This window comes from Crocuta crocuta, unplaced genomic scaffold (genome assembly GCF_008692635.1).
Source record: "Crocuta crocuta isolate KB4526 unplaced genomic scaffold, BGI_CrCroc_1.0 scaffold45, whole genome shotgun sequence".
Classification (NCBI taxonomy): Eukaryota; Metazoa; Chordata; class Mammalia; order Carnivora; family Hyaenidae; genus Crocuta; species Crocuta crocuta.
Window position 1 is genome coordinate 1347842 of NW_027530544.1, and position 17704 is coordinate 1365545.

Here is a 17704-nt window from a genome sequence, read left to right on the forward strand (position 1 = left end):
TTGAGATACTTCTAGATTCACATGCAGTTGTAGGAAACAATACTGAAAGATAACGTGGGCTCTTTACCCAGTTTCCCCCAATGATAACATCTTACAAAACTGTTGGTAGTCAAGATACAGAACATTTCCATCCTCACATGGATTCTCTTTTTTGTTTTTTGTCCTTTTGTAGCCATATCTACTTCCCTCCCATTCTACTCCTTAACCCCTGGCAAACACTGATCTGTTCTCCATTACTATAATGTCAGTTCAAGAATGTTATGTAAATTGGTTTAAAAAATAGAGAGAGAGAGAGAGGCAAACAGGAAACAGACTTAACCATAGAGAGCAAACTGAGGGTTCCTGGAGGGGAGGTGGGTGGGCAATGGATTAAATGGGTGATGGACATTAAGGAGGACACTTGTGATGAGCACTGGCAGTTGTATGTAAGTGATGAATCACCAAATTCTGATATTACACTATATGTTAACTAACTGGAATTTAAATAAAAACTTGAAAGAAAAACCCATAATTCTCGGAAGAGTCATCCAGGGTGTTTTGTGTATGAGTAGTTACTCCTTTTTATTACTGAATAGTATCCCATGGTGTTGATGTACACAGTTTGGGTAACTGTTGACCTGTCGAAGGACATCTGGGTTGACTTCAGCATTTGGGCCGGGTGGTGGGGGTTGGCTGTTATAAATAAATATTTGTATATAGGTTCTTGCCATGAACATAGGTTTTCGTTTCTCTGGGATAAATGGTTAGGAGTGTAATTGCTAGATTATATGGTAGTTGCATATTTAGTTTTTTAAAAACCTGCCAGGCTATTTTCCAGAGTAGTTGTGCCATTTTTCATTGCCACAAGCAATATACAAGTCATCTAGTTTTGGGACATCTTCACCAGACTTTGGTGTTAACACCATGTTTTTGTTTTAGACCTTTTGATAGGAATGTAGAAGTACAATCTGTTAGAGGGCAGTTGGCATTATCCAGTAAAGTTACAAAAACACATAGTCTTTTGACATGGTAATTGCACTTCTAAAAGTCAGTTCTCCAAATGTCCTAGTGCAGATGTGAAATGACTGTAAGAGCAAAGGAATAAATTTATATATATATATGATAAAAATATCTCTCTCTCAATTGGGGCTGGTGAAATAAATTATGATATACGAACATAATGGAGTACTACCCAGCTCTAAGAAAGAATAAGGAAGCTCTGTCTGTATTGACTATGGAAGAGTTCTAAGACTTATTAAGTTAAAAAAGTAAAATTCAGCAAATGGTTGTAATATAGTACCATTTATGTAAAAAGATTGGGGAAAGTATATATATACAATTATGAATATATATTAATATGTACATATATAAAATAACATGTAATGAGTATATATACAAATTTATGTAATATATATATACATACATATGTATATATGTAGTCTTATATATTTTTAAATGTTTCTGAGAAGTTGTCCAAGAAAGCAAGAACATTGATAATTGTGGGAAGAAGGGAATGGGGTAAGAGGGACGTGTTTTCCCTGTATTTTTATACCTTTCTGGTTTTGAACCATTTGCATTGTATTGCCTATTAAAATCTTTTGACTAATACAGACTTAAAAAAAATTTTTTTAATGTTTATTTTTGAGAAAAAGAGACAAGAGTATGAGTGGGGGAGGGGCAGAGTGAGAGGAAGCCATAGAATCCAAAGCCGGCTTCAGGCTCTGAGCTGTCAGCACAGAGCCGGTTGTGGGGCTCAAACCCACAAACTGTGAGTTCATGACCTGAACCAAGGTCAAACGCTTAACCGACTGAGCCACCCAGCTGCCCCAACAAACTTTAATAGCAATGAAACAAAAGTTAAAACTACTCTCTGAAAATAGTAAGACTAGCAAATGATGTATTTTTAATCTTTGTTTTTTCCTCCACTTTGTTTATGTAAATAGTAATTTAACCTATACCTACTCATTCTGCTAAATAATGTTGATAACTCATCTTGAAGCGCCTGGATGGCTAAGTCGGTTAAGCGTCCGACTTCGACTCAGGTCATGATCTCACTGTTCGTGGGTTCAAGCCCCTCATTGGGCTCTGTGCTGACAGCTAGCTCAGAGCCTGGAGCCTGTTTCAGATTCTGTATCTCCCTCTCTTTCTGACCCTCCCCTGCTCATGCTGTCTCTCTCTCTCTCTCAGAAATAAATAAAACATTAAAAAAAAAAAAGAAATAATATTGGTAACTCATCTATATAATAAACTTTGACAATTTTAAACTATATGAACAAAGAAGATTGTTTTTATGAAAACAAAAGTTTAAAGACCTTTGAATTTATTAACAAACTATTAACAAACTAAGTATTTTCTATTTCTGATTCTGGTGTTCCAATTTTCAAATGACTGACATTTTTCATGAGTAAGAATTTAAATTCAGGGGCACCTGGGTGGCTCTGTCAGTTGAGAGTCTAACTCTTGATTTTGGTTCAGGTCATGATCCCAGGGTCATAGGATCAATCCCCATGTTGGGCTCCATGCTGAGCATGGAGCCTGTTTAGGATTCTCTCTTTTTCTGTCTGCCCCTCTCCCCACCTTCTGCTCTCTCTCTCTCTCTCTCTCTCTCTCTCTCAAAAATAAATAAGGGCATAAAGGAAGTGATCCTACTTACTTTAAAAAATTTTAAATTCAAGATTTTGAATCTATAATATTTTCTTTTCTCATTTACAGCAATATGAGATTTTTGATGATTGCTTTAGCATATGCCATACCACTTGGTGTATTTGCTGGCTGGTCTGGAGTTCTGGACTTAATTTTAACACCAGTGCATGTCAGTCAAGTAAGTATTTCCTTTCTTTACATGTTGTAGATATTTTTTAGTACATTTATTTATTTTATTTTTTTTAAATTTTTTTTAATGTTTTATTTATTTCTAGGAGAGAGAGAGAGACAGCATGAGCAGGGGAGGGTCAGAGAGAGAGGGAGTCACAGACTGAAACAGGCTCCAGGCTCCAAGCTGGCAGTCAGCACAGAGCCCAACGCGGGGCTCGAACCCACGAACCGCGAGATCATGACCTAAGCGAAAGTTGGATGCTTAACCGACTAAGCCACCCAGGCGCCCCTTTTTAGTACATTTAAATTGTAATTATTGTCTGCGTGTTCTTGGTTTAAACTTCAAGGCCTGGGTAACCATTATCCAATACCATTGTTGCAAAAGCAAGACCCTAGGGCACCTGGGGGGCTCAGTAAGTTAAGTGTGGACTCTTAATCTTGGCTCAGATCACAATCTCACAGTTCATGAGATCGAGCCCCAGTTTGGTCTCCGCACTGACAGTGTGGAGCCTGCTTAGGAGTCTCTCTTTCCTCTCTCTGTCCCTCCCTAGCTCATGCTTGCACTCTCTGTCTCTCTCTTTCAAAAATAAATAAATAAACTTAAAAAAAATAATAAAATAAAATCCTTGGGGCGCCTGGGTGGTTCAGTCAGTTAAGCGTCTGACTTTCAGCTCAGGTCATGATCTCACAGCCCGTGAGTTCAAGTCTGGCATCAGGCTCTGTGCTGACAGCTCAGAGCCTTGAGCCTGCTTTGGATTCTATGTCTTTCTCTCTCCTCTCACATCTGTCTCTCTCTCTCTCCCAAAAATAAATAAATGTTAAAAAAAATTTTTAATCCTTTTGAAATAGTTAAAAATAATATTAATTTTCTTCCTGGTTTTTGTTAGCAGCCATGAATTTTACAGTAATTTGGCTATTGTTAATGATGCTAATAAACAGAAAAATACAGAAGGAAAATCTTCCTTTGTTGACTTCATCCTAATCTTGCTCCATACTTTATAAAGAAGATTAAAATCCCATCATCAAATATATGGCTAATGTTGACATCTAATTTCTCACTTCCTCCCTACCCTCAGAATAAGTGTACCTCATTTCTTTAAAAATAACCATGTAGCCTGTATAATTCAGGCCATGTATTCCTTCTCCTTACTTCCAAATAGCATGGTGAAAAGAGGTAGAAAGATAGGGAGGGACAAATGGAAGCAATCCAGCACACTGATGTGACATTCCATTATATGAATAACAACAGTTTTCCATTCTGCTTTTGATGAACATTTGGATTGTTTCCAGTTTTTGACTGTCACAGTCATAGTCACAAACAATGCTGTATGAATATTATCATACATGTTTATTGATGCACCTCTATCACATTTCTTTTGGATACATAGCTAGGAATAGAATTGTTGGTTATAGTATATTCCTGGTTTGAAAGGTGATGCCAGACTTCCCCAAAGTGGTTGTATGAATTTATAGTTTTACCAGTAGGACATGAAATTTCTCATTGCTCCACATCTTTACAGACACTTGGCAATGTTAGTCTTTTTTTTAATAATGTTTATTCATTTTTGAGAGGTATTATGAGTGGGGGAACGACAGAAAGAAGCAAGGGCAGAGAATTCTAAGCGGGCTCTGTGCTGACAGCAGAGAACCCACTGTGAGGCTCAAACTCCTGTGAGATCATGACCTGAGCCAAAGACCAATGCTTAACCGACTAAGCCAACCAGGCGCCAAGTCTTTTTAAAGTTAGGAGTGCTGGGCACCTGGATGGCTCAGTCAGCTGAGCATCCAACTTCGACTCAGGTCGTGATCTCACAGTTTGTGGGTTCGAGCCGCACACTGAGCTCTATGCTGACAGCTTGGAGCCTGGAGTCTGCTTCAGATTCTTTGTCTCCATCTCTCTCTGCCCTCCCCTCTCGTGTTTTGTCTGTCACTTTCTCAAAAATAAACAAACTTTAAAAAAAATTTTTTTAAGTTACAAATGCTAATGGCTATGCAGTTAAGTGCCGTTATAGTGATATCTTTTTGTTTGATATTTGAATATCCTTTCTTTGTGACACACTTATTCAAGTCTCTTGCGCAGCATTGGTCTCCCTTTTTCTTACTGATTGTAAAGAAGAAAGCTGTGCAGGGTGGCTGAGTGGCTCAGTGTGTTAAGCATCCAACACTTGATTTTGGCTCTGGTCATGATCTCATGGTCATGAGATCAGGCTGCGTGCTGACAGTGCAGAGCCTGCTTATGAACTTCTCTCTCTCTGCCCCTCCCGTGCACATACTCCCTCCCTTTCTCTAAAATAAATAAAGTTTTTTTAAGTGCTTATGTATATATATATATATATTTTTTTTTTTAAAAAGCTGTGCAGAAGGGGCCTCCCCAGGGGACTTGTGGGGTCCTCAGCATATCTTGGCTGACAAATGGACTGCATATATAAAGGGCAAAACTACTGAAGGCTTAACAGAAAGATTGCTATGAGGTTGAAAGCAGAATGAATATAGTAGAGGGTAAGCAGTGCTGGACTCTTATAGTTCTAGCTCAACCAGAATGGTAATACCTCATTAATACCTTGTTAATGCCTTGGGCTTCTGCTAAAACACAGAATCTAGGCCAAAATTTAAAATCAAGAACCATGTTCTAGGTAAAATAAGGCCTATTCTACTTAGACCCACAATACCACAAGGCCTAAAAACAAGCCCTGACAAAAATTTGCAGAGGAGACAATTTGGAGACCGAGTCCTACCAAGTGAGAGGATCTTGAAACATTTAGATTTCTACTTATCTTCCTTAATAAAACACAAAATCAAGTGTACAGAAGTTTAAGGTGACCAGTTATTAATTGAACTGCCTACTAACACAAAAATCAACCATTTTAGAGAAAGATAAAGGGTCTAGAATCTTTATATTATGTCATCCATGTTCTTTGCAAAAGTAAACTATACTTCTATACATCAGCCAAGAGAAAATAAAATGTTAAGTAAGCTCTACGCCCATCATGGGTGTTGAACTCACAACCCTAAGGCCAAGAGTCACATGCTCTACTGACTGAGCCACACAGGTGTCCCAGAAAAGAAAAAATTTTAAAGATACCAATTAGAATAGGTTCAGAAAATATCAAATACCTGGGAATGAATCTAATAAATACATAGAAGATGCCTTTGCAGAAAGTAATAGCATCATTCAGAGACATTAGGACTTTAGTAAACGTACAGAAATACAATGAACATGGTTTAGAGGGCTCAGTATTACAGAGACGTTAATTTTCAAAGTGATCGTCTAGATTCAAAAAATTCTAATCAAAATCCCAATAAAGGGGCATATTTATTCTATAAAATACCAAAACTTATTATAACACTAAAACACTTGAGACACTTTGGTATTGGCATAAAGACAGGCAAATAGATTAGAAGGGAAAAAGTAGTTTAGAAACACATCTGTGCACATAAGGGCACTTTATTAGAACAAAGACGAACACTAGAGGACAATAAGAAAAGCATAATCTTTTCAAAAACTGATACCAGATTAATGGATATCTATATGGGAAGAGAAAAAAGCTTATAATGAGCACAAAATTCAATTCTAGGTTTAAATTCTAAACAGGAATAACGATAAAACTTCTAGAATAGCACTGTCCTTTAGTGCTTTCTATGATGACAAATGTGTTCTGTATCTGCACTGTCCAAAATATGGCAGCCACGAGTCACAAGTGGCTACTGAGCCCCTGAAAGGTGGTCAGTAGGTGGCCGTTGAGGAAGTGAATCTTCATTTTTATTTCATCCCAACTAATTAAAATTCAAATTAAGGGGCACCTGGGTGGCTCAGTTGGTTAAGCGTCTGACTTGGGCTCAGGTCATGATCTCACGGTTCATGGGTTTGAGCCCCGCATTGAGCTCTGTGTTGACAGCTAGCTCAGAGCCTGGAGCCTGCTTCAGATTCTGTGTCTCCCTCTCTCTCTGACCCTCCCCTGCTTGTGCTGTCTCTATCTCTCTCTCTCAAAATTAAATAAAACATTTTTTAAAAAATAAAATAAAATTCAAATTAAATAGCTATAATTGGCTAGTGGCTAGTGTACCAGACAGTGTAGTTCTACAGGGTAACATAGGGAAATATACTCGTAAACTTTGAGCAAGCAAAGATTTCTCTTTCTCTTTCATTCTTTGTATTATGATCTCTGTTTTGTCCAACATGTAGGCTATCTTTGAATTGGTTTCTATTTAATACATCCTTTTTGAAAATATGAGTCACATTTTCCTGTCTAATTTTTCTAACAGTATAGTACATGCCGTGGATGACATAATATAAAGATTCTAGAGTCTAAATTCTATATCTTTAAATATAGCTTTATCTTCATTCCATAAGTTTTGCTAAGTAAGATTTTCATTATTATTCAATTTCAAATGTTCTCTGGTTTCCATAGTCATTTCCACTTTGAACCATGGGTTATTTAGAAGAACATTTTCTTAATCTACAAACCCTTGAAGATTCTCTAGTTCTTTTTTTTTTTAATTCCTAACTAAATTGCATAAATGTGGTCTATATTTTCAAATTTTGTTGACCCAGTGTATGGTCAACTGTATTCTATAATTCTTGGGTATGGTGTTATATTTTAAGATTATGTAATTAAGTATATGTAAACCTAGAATTATAATATCTGACCAGTGAATTTAACCTTCCTTCCATATGAAGTATTATTTATATCTAGTGATGCTTTTGCCGTAAAGCTTATAAGTTACACCAGCTTTCTTTTGACTAGTGTTTGCATGGTATATCTTTTTACATTTCTTTACTTTCAGGCTTTCTTTAGGTATACCTGTAATAAGCAGCATATCCTTTTTTTTTCTTTAATCCAGTCTGATAATCTTTGTGTTTTAATTAGAGTATTTAGGCCATTTATTTTAATATAATTATTGATAAATTTGTGTCTAGATCTGCCATCTAGATCTAGATCATTGGTTTCATTTTGTTCAATCTGGTCTATCCTTTTTTCTTCTTTCTTACCTTCTTCTGGATTAAGTAATTTTCACTATTCTGTCTTCTTCTTCTGTAGGCTTAATAGTTGTAATCTCTTTTACTATTTAGTGTTTACCCTAGAAAGTACAGAATGTTCTTGTGATTTATCAACATCTATCATAAATTGGAACTTTCACCTCTTCCAAAACAGCCCAAGATCCAAGAACCTTTCAACATTGTTTAACCCTCTATAATCTTTTGTGCTATTATTGTCATGTTTTACACTGCACAAGGCATTATTATTATTGCTTATATAGGCAGTATTTAATTAGATTCACCTTCATATTTCCCCATTTTGTTGCTTTTCATCTCTTCCTTTATCTACAGTCCTCCATCTCTGATCACTTTTCTTCTGTCTAAAAAGCACCTTTTACTGCGTATGTGGTTTGGTTTTTGTGCATGTCTGCTTGCAACAAATTCTCTTGTTAGGGGTTTGTTCCTTATTTTCACCTGAAAATGTCTTCATTTCACCTTCATTTTTGAGGATTATTTTTGTTGGACATAGAATTCTTGATTGGCATTTATTATCTTTTGGTTCTTTGAAAATATCCCATTTTCTTCTGGCTTCTAAGAAGTCAGCTTTTAAGTGTAAAAGTTTGCTGCATTTAAGGTCTTCTCTTTGTCTTTGATTTCAGCAGTTTTACTATGATATAACTAGTTGGTGACTCTTTTGAAATTTATTCTTCTTGAGGTTTGTAGGATTTCTTGAACCTATAGTGTGATGTCTATCATCAGTATCTGAAATTTTTTCTCTTTTTTCTTTTTTTGGTTTATTTTTGAGAGAGAGAGAGAGTGAGGGAGGGCCAGAGAGAAAGAGAGAGAGAGAGAGAGAGAGACAGAGAGAGAGAGAGAATCCCAAGCAGGCTCTATGCTGTCAACACAGCTTGATGTAGGACTTAAACCCCTGAACCATGAGATCATGACCTGAGCCCAAATCAAGAGTCAGATGCTTAAGCAACTGAGCTACCCAGGTGTCCTAGTGTCAGAAAATTCTTAGCCAGTATTCCTCAAGCTCTATTTTCTCTAATTTCCTTTGGAGAGTCTATATATGTTATACCTTTATACTGTATCTCCTATGTCTCTTACTCTCTTTTCTGAATTTTCTATCCTTTTGCCTTTCTCTACTTCAGACTAGATGTTTTATCTAGCCTTTCTTCAACTCACTATTTCAGTTTTCACCTCCACTATTCTGTTAAACACATCTATGAGTTGTTAATTTTAGTTAAGATATTATAAAGTTTTTATTTGAGTCTTTTTCATAGTTTCCAAGCGTCTGTAAAGTGCTTGATCTTTTACTTTTTCAAATTAGTAAAAATAGTTGCTTAAAGTCTCATCATTCCTTGATCCGGATCCCGTGGGTCTTTTTTTTATTTGTAGTATTCATTTATGTTTTTTTTATCTCCTTATGTGCTCCTTTATTTTTGACTGAGTGCCAGACATAGTATATGAAAATTGTAGAGATCATTTAAGCTTCAAGGTGATGTTATTTAACCCCGGAAAGAACTTATGTTTTCTCTTACAGAAGTATAAGGATCATTTAATCCAGCTTCAAGAACTGAGATTTTGAAGCTGGGCTTCAGTACCACAGAATACCGTTTTATTTCCATTACACATTTCAAAGTTACCATCTAAAGGCTGGGGTTTTTACAAGGCCATCTACTCACAGTTTTTTCTTTCCTAAGTCAGCAGGCTGTTGATAACTGTCAGCCCCTTAGCTACCTTTTCTGAAATCAGATACCCCAAAGGGAACCAGGCTTATCTTTCTGGGTTTCCTATCCATTTTACGTCATGGTTCCATAATTCCATAGTTCTAAATTACCTTCTGGGCCCTCTGATGCCCTCAGATAGATTTTCCCCTGGGTTTTCTAATTTTCAACCAGAATATCAATCCAGATTACCTAGTATACCTTCACCAGAAGAAGAAAGTCTTCCTTTAGTTTTCTAACTTATTTTTCTGGATGTCAGGTATTACAAGCATGTTCAGTTCCAAGAAAGAAAAGTGTAGCATCCATTTAAATGATTCTGATTTTAGATCTTATGCTTCACATTATAAATCCTGAGAAGCTCTTTCAAGTATCTCTTGTCTGTATAAACTCTGAGGGATTGAGAGACCAAGAATTACAACCAGGTAGTAAATGAAATAAAATTTAAAATTAAATGAAAGCAAAAAAAATGTTTTTAATTAATTAGTGGGTAGAATGTTATTAACTAAAGCAAATGTCATGAACAAAGGAAGCAGAAAAGCACAAATGGCCTAAAAAGACCAGGATCAGTAACAGTCAGATGCATAGTGGTTCTTAGCCTAACACAGAGCCCCACTCAACAAGGATAGATGGAAATGTTTGGGAAGGCCTAATAGCATTAAGTGGGCCTCAGACAGTGGAAGTTAAATGCTCTGCAGTGAGAGGGGCAGTAATGCAGAACAGAGAATTCTCTTGTCCCAAATGCCAGTGATATGGGGGAAAAAAAAAAAATGTAGAGATAAATTAAGCTTCAGGCTGTTCTCTTTCTCCAGAGTGCTTATCTTTGCTCTGGCACCAAACAATGTTAAGTAATTGTATTACTCGGCTAAGCTGCTATGAGAAGTAGAATCCCAAAATTCTGAGGCTTAAGAAATTTATTTCTCATTTACATAGCAATCTAGGACAGTTTGCATAATAACCTAGGACAGTTGCGCACAGTTTAGAGAACTCTTTTCCTCACACTGATTTAGAGACTTAGGTTGCTTCCTTCCACTTTGCTGCAGTCTTGTCTTCAAAGACCTTGTTGTTGTATGCATCGGTTAGGTGGGTGACTACGTTCAGAATCCAGCTGTCAAAAAGGGAAAGAAAGCATGGAGGAGGCATCCAGCTGTCCTCCAGATTAGAGCCTACAGGTGGTACACCTTAATTCTGTCCACTTCCGTTGGGAACTTAATCATGTATGATTGAATGGGACCTGGGACATATAATCCAGCGAAGTGCCCAGATAGAAGATCACATATTTTGGTGAACAGGTATAATGAAAAATACAGCTGGGGAAATAATAAAAGGTAGAAGTTAGTTTGGGCAGCCCTCGGTGCCAGGTCAAGTTTGGACTTGACCCTGTAACCACAGTCAAAGCTCGTAACTATTTCTGAGCAGGAAAGTGGAATAGATGGGATAATTATTCTGACAATAGTGGGCAGAATAGATTGTGGAGATCATTTAAGAAGCGATTACAGGAATCCAGAAGTAAGAACGAAGATAGTAAGTAAGTGTGGTGGCCGTGGAGAGGGAAAGAGGAGACAAAAGGCGCTGATACTGTTAGGGACACATGGAATTCCAATGGTTACCTCTAACGTGTATTGAACATTTTACACAGTTTATTTAAATCACCAAAAAAAAAAAAAAAAAACAACACTCTCTTGTTATCCTCATTTTAATAATGGAGAAACCAAGACCTACAGTATGAATTTGGACAAAAGCCAACTAATAGCAGGAGTTAAAGATACATGAATGATGGGTAAATCTTGGCAGCATTTGTAGATTGCTCTGAGAAAGTTTGGCCATGAGGTGAAGAAAGAGTTAAGGCGTTAGATAGACGGAGAAGCATCATCAGGTAGTAATAACAGATAGCCTTTATTGAGCACTGCCTGTTTGCTGACCACCGATCTAAGTCCTATGCACTGATTATCTCTTTTAGTTCAATTTACAGATAAAAAGACATAATCTGTCCAAGGTCACAAAGCTAGTAAATGGCAGGGTTGGAAATGTTTTCCCAAGAGTGGAGTGAGCTCTGTATTTGAAACCCAGCTCAAATTCTCTTTCAGCAGTCTCCCTACGTGCTCTACTCCACATAACTTTTGCTCTCACTGTCTCTCTTCTGTGACCTCTTGATACATCTTTAATTGTTGCCAGATGTTTTAGCACTTAATTATTTCCTAGTAGTTTCCTGTATATTGGTTATATTTAAACTTCTTGAGGTCACTGACCAGCTTCTGTCCTTTTCCTATTTTCTTAGGCATTCTACTACAATGCTAGCAATGCAGTACATACTTGAAAACATTTGTGACACTGACTATTTTGTGGGTTTAAATATTCCAGTAAAAAGTTAAACAAGGATATATTAGATAAAATTGTATTAATTAATCACACATAAATCCTTTCATTTTATTCATTTTCTTAAATAGTATTTTCTACATTTGTCACCTTTAGCTGTTGATTATATACTGAATTATACATGTATATGTAATATGTATACAATAAAAGTATATTTATATATTGATGAGAGAGGATCTTTTTTCTTACCTTCTAAATTGTAAAATGATAGTCTTTTATTAAATGTGTCTGCCACTTTCTTCACAGGTAGATGCTGGTTGGATTGGATTTTGGTCCATAGTTGGAGGCTGTGTTGTTGGAATAGCTATGGCAAGGTGAGAATATTTTATGTTAAACATGTGAGTGGACCAAACCAGAAACAAAAAATGGCTCTTTTTGATAAATGTTAAAATTCAGGGAAAAATAAAACAGGCGAAAGTCAGAAAAGGGCACTTGTTCAGGCTACCAGAAAATTAACATGCAAGAAGAATTAGCTGCTACAAAGAAACATTCTCAGGAATAGTCTGTCCTCAACTGTTTTCAGAGGATAGAGATGTGTTTCCAGTGTAAATAAGCTGCCTGTCTCCATATTATTGGAGAATAGCATCTACAAATGGAACCCAAAGAAAGGTGATACAGTAATAAAGGCAAATTGATTATTTATCAAGAATAGAAAAGAATTGAAAAAGAATCATTTGTAAGAGCATCTTCAGAACTTTACAGGAAAAGGGAGTATCTGATTAGCAGATACTTATTTTTGGTCTTTTTTGGCAGGTACATCCCTATGTTTATCCCATTTTGATGAAAAGTGTCCATATAAAGACTCCCAGTTTCACCAAACTCTGTTTAATCCTAAAGGGATTTAATCCTAATTCATTATGACAACACTTTTTTTTAGAAGGAGTCAGAAGAAAGAAAATGTCTTATTTTTTCAAAAAAAAAAAAGAAAAAAAGAAAAAAAAGAACAGAAATATCACTCATCCAGGTGACTGCTTATAAAACTACTCTTGGTGTTTCCAAAGAGATAATAGTCATTCACTTCCCAAATCATTTACTCTGTTTAATCAAAAACAAAATTAGGCAATCAACTTTACCAGAAGGAGAAGAATCTAATTACATATTTGGGAAGATCAAATAAGATATGTAAATCACCTCAATTTCTAAATACTTAAACATAATTGACACAGGATAATATATCTAGACCTTACAGTTTGCATAGTGTTTTAATGAAAGAATAAACTGACATTGATTTCTAAATCACTCTGAGATTTTTATAAGTTAGGGAAATATAAGAATAAAATCTAAAAGCAAAAGAAGAGGAATAGGAAGATGGCATTTGTAGGAGATCACTACACAAATACTGAAATACATTGACCTCTCAAATTTTGACAGAATCATATCTAATTTTTCTAATTAAATATCCAAACCAGTTATAGTGAGTCATTATTTACCAAATCCTATTCTGAGCACTAGATGGGTCAAAGAGGGAACTATTATATCAGAAATGACATCTCATGTACCTTTTGCTTTATTTTCTTTCTGTAAACCCTTAATTTTATCTATATAGAAATAGAGCTAGAGGAAAAAATGAGAGTGAGGACATTTCTGTTTTTAATTTGTTGGAATGCAAGTTCTAAAAAATGCAAGTTCAGATCCCTTACTCTAGGATCTGAAGTCCATTGTAGTTATCTTCTAGGCCTAGAATCCATTTTAAAATTATGTTCATAACACTATTTTAGGGATCCCTAGAACAGAATCTCCTTATAGACATTAGTGTTTGGGTGATTTTTTTTTTTTTTTTGTAATTATGTTGCTAAAGGCCGCCAGCAAGTGTAATACTTTGATGGTATTAGCTCATTTGAAAGGACTAGGTCTACAAAAATAGCAAATCACAGTGGTCAGTTTATTGTTGTGTGAACTGGCCCTGTCAGCTTTCTCACTGTTCACCTTTATTCAGTTCTGATTGTACCATAAAACTATTTTGTTCTCTCATACCTTGCCATCTGCCTATCAAACAAGTACGTCTTTGCAGCATACCAAAACACAAATTTATAAAAAAAGTACTTGGTGGTCATGAAAACTGTTTTTGGAGTTTCTTGAGGGAAATTTCTATCAAGCTGTGGAATGTTTTTTAGAGTGCATAAGAATTTTCTGCTAGTGAACTTTAATAGTTGAGAACAAACCTAAGTCACTGGGCAAAGATGCATCCATTTTTTCCACCAAAAGATGGCATCAGCTGTCACAGGAAGCTATTTTAGTCCAGATAACACTTACAAACATGATTAACCTTATCATGTCAAATAAGCACAAAAGATAGTATTGAAAATATTAAGAAGGACAGTAATGTAATTACAATAGAAATTAAAATCAGTTTTAAAACTTAAGTAGAAAAAACACAGTAAATGCTATATTTGGGATGGGATCAGTTTTTCTACAGCAGGAACAATTCTGAAGGCCAGAGTACATTGAATGTAGGCACAGCCAGCAGATCATGCCCGTACAAATTAGCAGATGAGGAAAAGCGAATTGGGAAATGGAAAAGTTGTGGATCATAACTAGACAATAAGCATCTCTACCATTTGCCTTTTAATTTCACTTTAATTCAGAAAACAGAAATTTTGAGAGCTTAAAATGCTATGAAACATTAGTCACAACCTTTGTAGGACAGTAGTCATTATACCAGAGCTACATTCTTGCTCTCCTGGAACTTGCTAATAGGAAGACAAAAAATAAATGCAAAAACAAGAGAAAATGCCAATAGAGATAAATGCTGTGAAGAAAATAGTGTGTGCAGATGGGATGGTGAGGGCTTCTTTTGTGAGCAGGGAGAGTTTTATTGAACTGCTTATGAGCAGAATAAGCTGGAGCAAGTCACATGAAGAATGAGGGTACCAGCTTTCCCGGCAAACAGGACAAATTCCAGAGGTACATATTGCTATGGGAAACAACTCTAGCTTGTATGAGAACCAGAAACAGGGCTGTCCAACTGGACAATAGTAAGGCAGAGGGAGAGTGGAGGCAAAGACCAGATTATATAGGACCCCAGCATCTCTGGGGGTAAGCATTTGTATTCTCTGAGTTTCAATTTTGGGAGAGCCATGTTTGCCAGTTGATATCAGCAATTTAGCCTATTTTCTAAAACTAGAATGATATATGCTCATTATAGGATGTTTGGAAATTATGGAAATACGTAAAGAAAGTAAAAGTAGAATTTAAAAAACACAGAATCCATCCTGTAAGTTATAGATCTTGAACAGAGATCACATTTTGTATGTTTTATAAGAGAAAAAAAATCATTTGCCACAATGAATCCAAAATGTACTAGTTAAAAAGGTTTTTTTACTTGCTTTAAAAAAACCTGGAAATTTCTTCAAGAAATTATTGTTTAATGAAAGTGTGTTGTTGATTTAAATAGTATTTTAAAAATCCAAGTAGAATTATAATAGAATATTGTTTCTTTTCAGGTTTGCAGATTTTATCAGGGGTATGCTGAAACTAATTCTTCTCCTCCTGTTTTCTGGGGCTACACTATCATCCACGTGGTTCACCCTGACCTGTTTGAACAGCATCACACACCTGCCTTTAACCACAGGTGAACACAGAGTATTTTGAACTTTGAATAGATATTTTTAGTTCACAAAAATGTATAAACCCAAACAGTAGGAATTTTTCTTGTTAGAAATATAATGGAAATATAATAGTTATTATTATAAAACTATCAAAATTCTGAAACTAATAAATATACAAAAAAGTTTCTCACGTCCAGGCATCAGACTATCTTCCCATTTAAAAAGAGTTCAAGAATAACTAAAAATACTTTCATTGGTATTTTCACATGGAAAGAACTATAATCCTTAGCCTAAATTCATAGAGTATGGAAAAGCCTATATTCTTTTAAAATTCATATCAGAGCATAATACAGAGATTTTTATCTTCTTTATAGCCATTACATCGTTAAGCAGTAAGGAAAATGAACAAACGCAAAAAGCTATGATGTTTGAAGTATACACTAGTAAAATTCTTTCAACACCTATAAGTTATTCATTCTTCTTAGACCATCAGTACAAAATAAAGCTTACTTGAAAATATCTTTAGGAAGCATATTATAGACAGCTTACTCAACTCATCTAATTGAGCTGAAATATTTATAATTGCTATTGCATTGTTTTTTTGTTTTATTTTAGAGAGACTGTTGCGGGGGGGTGGGTAGAAAGAGAGAGAGGGAGAGAGAGGGAGAGAATCTCAAGCAGGCTCCACACTCAGTGCAGAACCCGACTTGGGGCTTGATCTCATGACCCTGCAATTATGACCTGAGCTGAAATAGAGAGTCAAATGCTCAACCAACTGAACCACCCAGGTATCTTGCTATTGCGTTGTCATTATACTGTCATTTGGGGGTCTATATTAGTTTACCATGGCTACTGTAATAAGTTACCACAAATATAGTAGCCTAAGACAACACCAGTTTATTGTCTTACATTTCTGTAAGTTAGAAGTCCAACCTGGGTCTCACTAGGCTAAAGTCAAAGTGTGGGCAAACTCTAGGAAAAGGAAAAATCTATTTCCTTGCCTTTTCTGACTTCCAGAGGCTACCCACATTCCTGGATCTCTTCCTCCATCTTTAAAGCCAGCCACAGATCAAGTCCTTCTCACACGTCATTACCTGCATCTTTCTTCCAAGTCACATCTTCCTCTGAGGTCTAATCTCGTGCTCTGCTCTCCACTTTTAAGGATCCATGTGATGACCCTGAACCCACCCAGATAATCCAGGATAAACTGTCAATTTTAAGGTCAACTGATTAGCAACCTTAATTCCATCTGCAGCCTTATAGTATGCAGACAAAAGGGACTTTTCTCTAATGGAGGCCCCATGAAACACACATGTCATTGAACAGTAGGCCCCAATAGAGCCACTTCAGACTCTTGTTTACTCTTATGCATACAAGTGCTTGTTACAACAAATAATCCTACAGTCCTACAGCCTACCTTTATAACAAAGAATCCTGTATTCTACCTTTATAACAAATAATCCCATAGTTAAACAGATAATCCAGTAGGTGGCTACTACTTGCAAATAGGATAAAATATCTGCATCTTAAACAATCTTTTATAAAAATAAAAAATTTTAAAAAAAAGGAAGGAGGTGCCTTCGTGGCTGTTGGTTAAGCATCTAACTCTTGGTTTCAGCTCAGGTTATGATCTCGTGGTTCATGAGTTCAGTCGGGCCCCACATTGGGCTCTACACTAACAGCACAAAGCCTGCTTGGGTCTCTCTCTCTCTCTCTCTCTCTCTCTCTCTCTCTCTCTCTCTCTCTCTCTCTCTCTCTCTCTCTCTCTCTCTCTCTCTCTCTCTCTCTCTCTCTCTCTCTCTCTCTCTCTCTCTCTCTCTCTCTCTCTCTCTCTCTCTCTGCCTTCCCCCGCTCACTCTCTCTGTCTCTCAAAATAAATAAATAAACTTCAAAAAAAATTAAAGAAAGAAAGAAAGAGAGAAAGAAAGAAAGAGAGAGAGAGAAAGAAAGAGAGAGAGAGAAAGAAAGAAAAAGAGAGAGAGAGAAAGAAAGAAAGAAAAAGGGAGAGAAAGAAAGAAAGAAAGAAAGAAAAAGAGAGAGAGAGAAAGAAAGAAAGAGAGAGAGAAAGAAAGAAAGAGAAAGAGAGAAAGAAAGAAAGAAAGAGAGAAAGAAAGAAAGAAAGAGAGAGAAAGAAAGAAAGAGAGAGAAAGAAAAAGAAAGAAAGAGAGAGAAAGAAAAAAAGAAGGAAGGAAGGAAGGAAGAAAAGGAAGAAACAGTAACAAAGCCCTCTTGGTCTATAAAGCAATCTGTCATAGTATCCCAATTTGTATTTATGTGCTCTG

General features: G+C 36.1%; 1 protein-coding gene across 1 annotated transcript in view; it reads left to right on the forward strand.

Moving 5' to 3' along the window:
• The window catches only part of SLC49A4 (solute carrier family 49 member 4), a 75295-nt gene that overhangs the window by 37814 nt on the left and 19777 nt on the right, over positions 1–17704 (forward strand). Inside the window, exons 5-7 of the mRNA XM_077767612.1 lie at positions 2692–2800; positions 12121–12188; positions 15318–15445. Of these exons, the coding sequence (XP_077623738.1) occupies positions 2692–2800; positions 12121–12188; positions 15318–15445 (305 nt within the window). The remainder of the gene's footprint in view (positions 1–2691; positions 2801–12120; positions 12189–15317; positions 15446–17704) is intronic.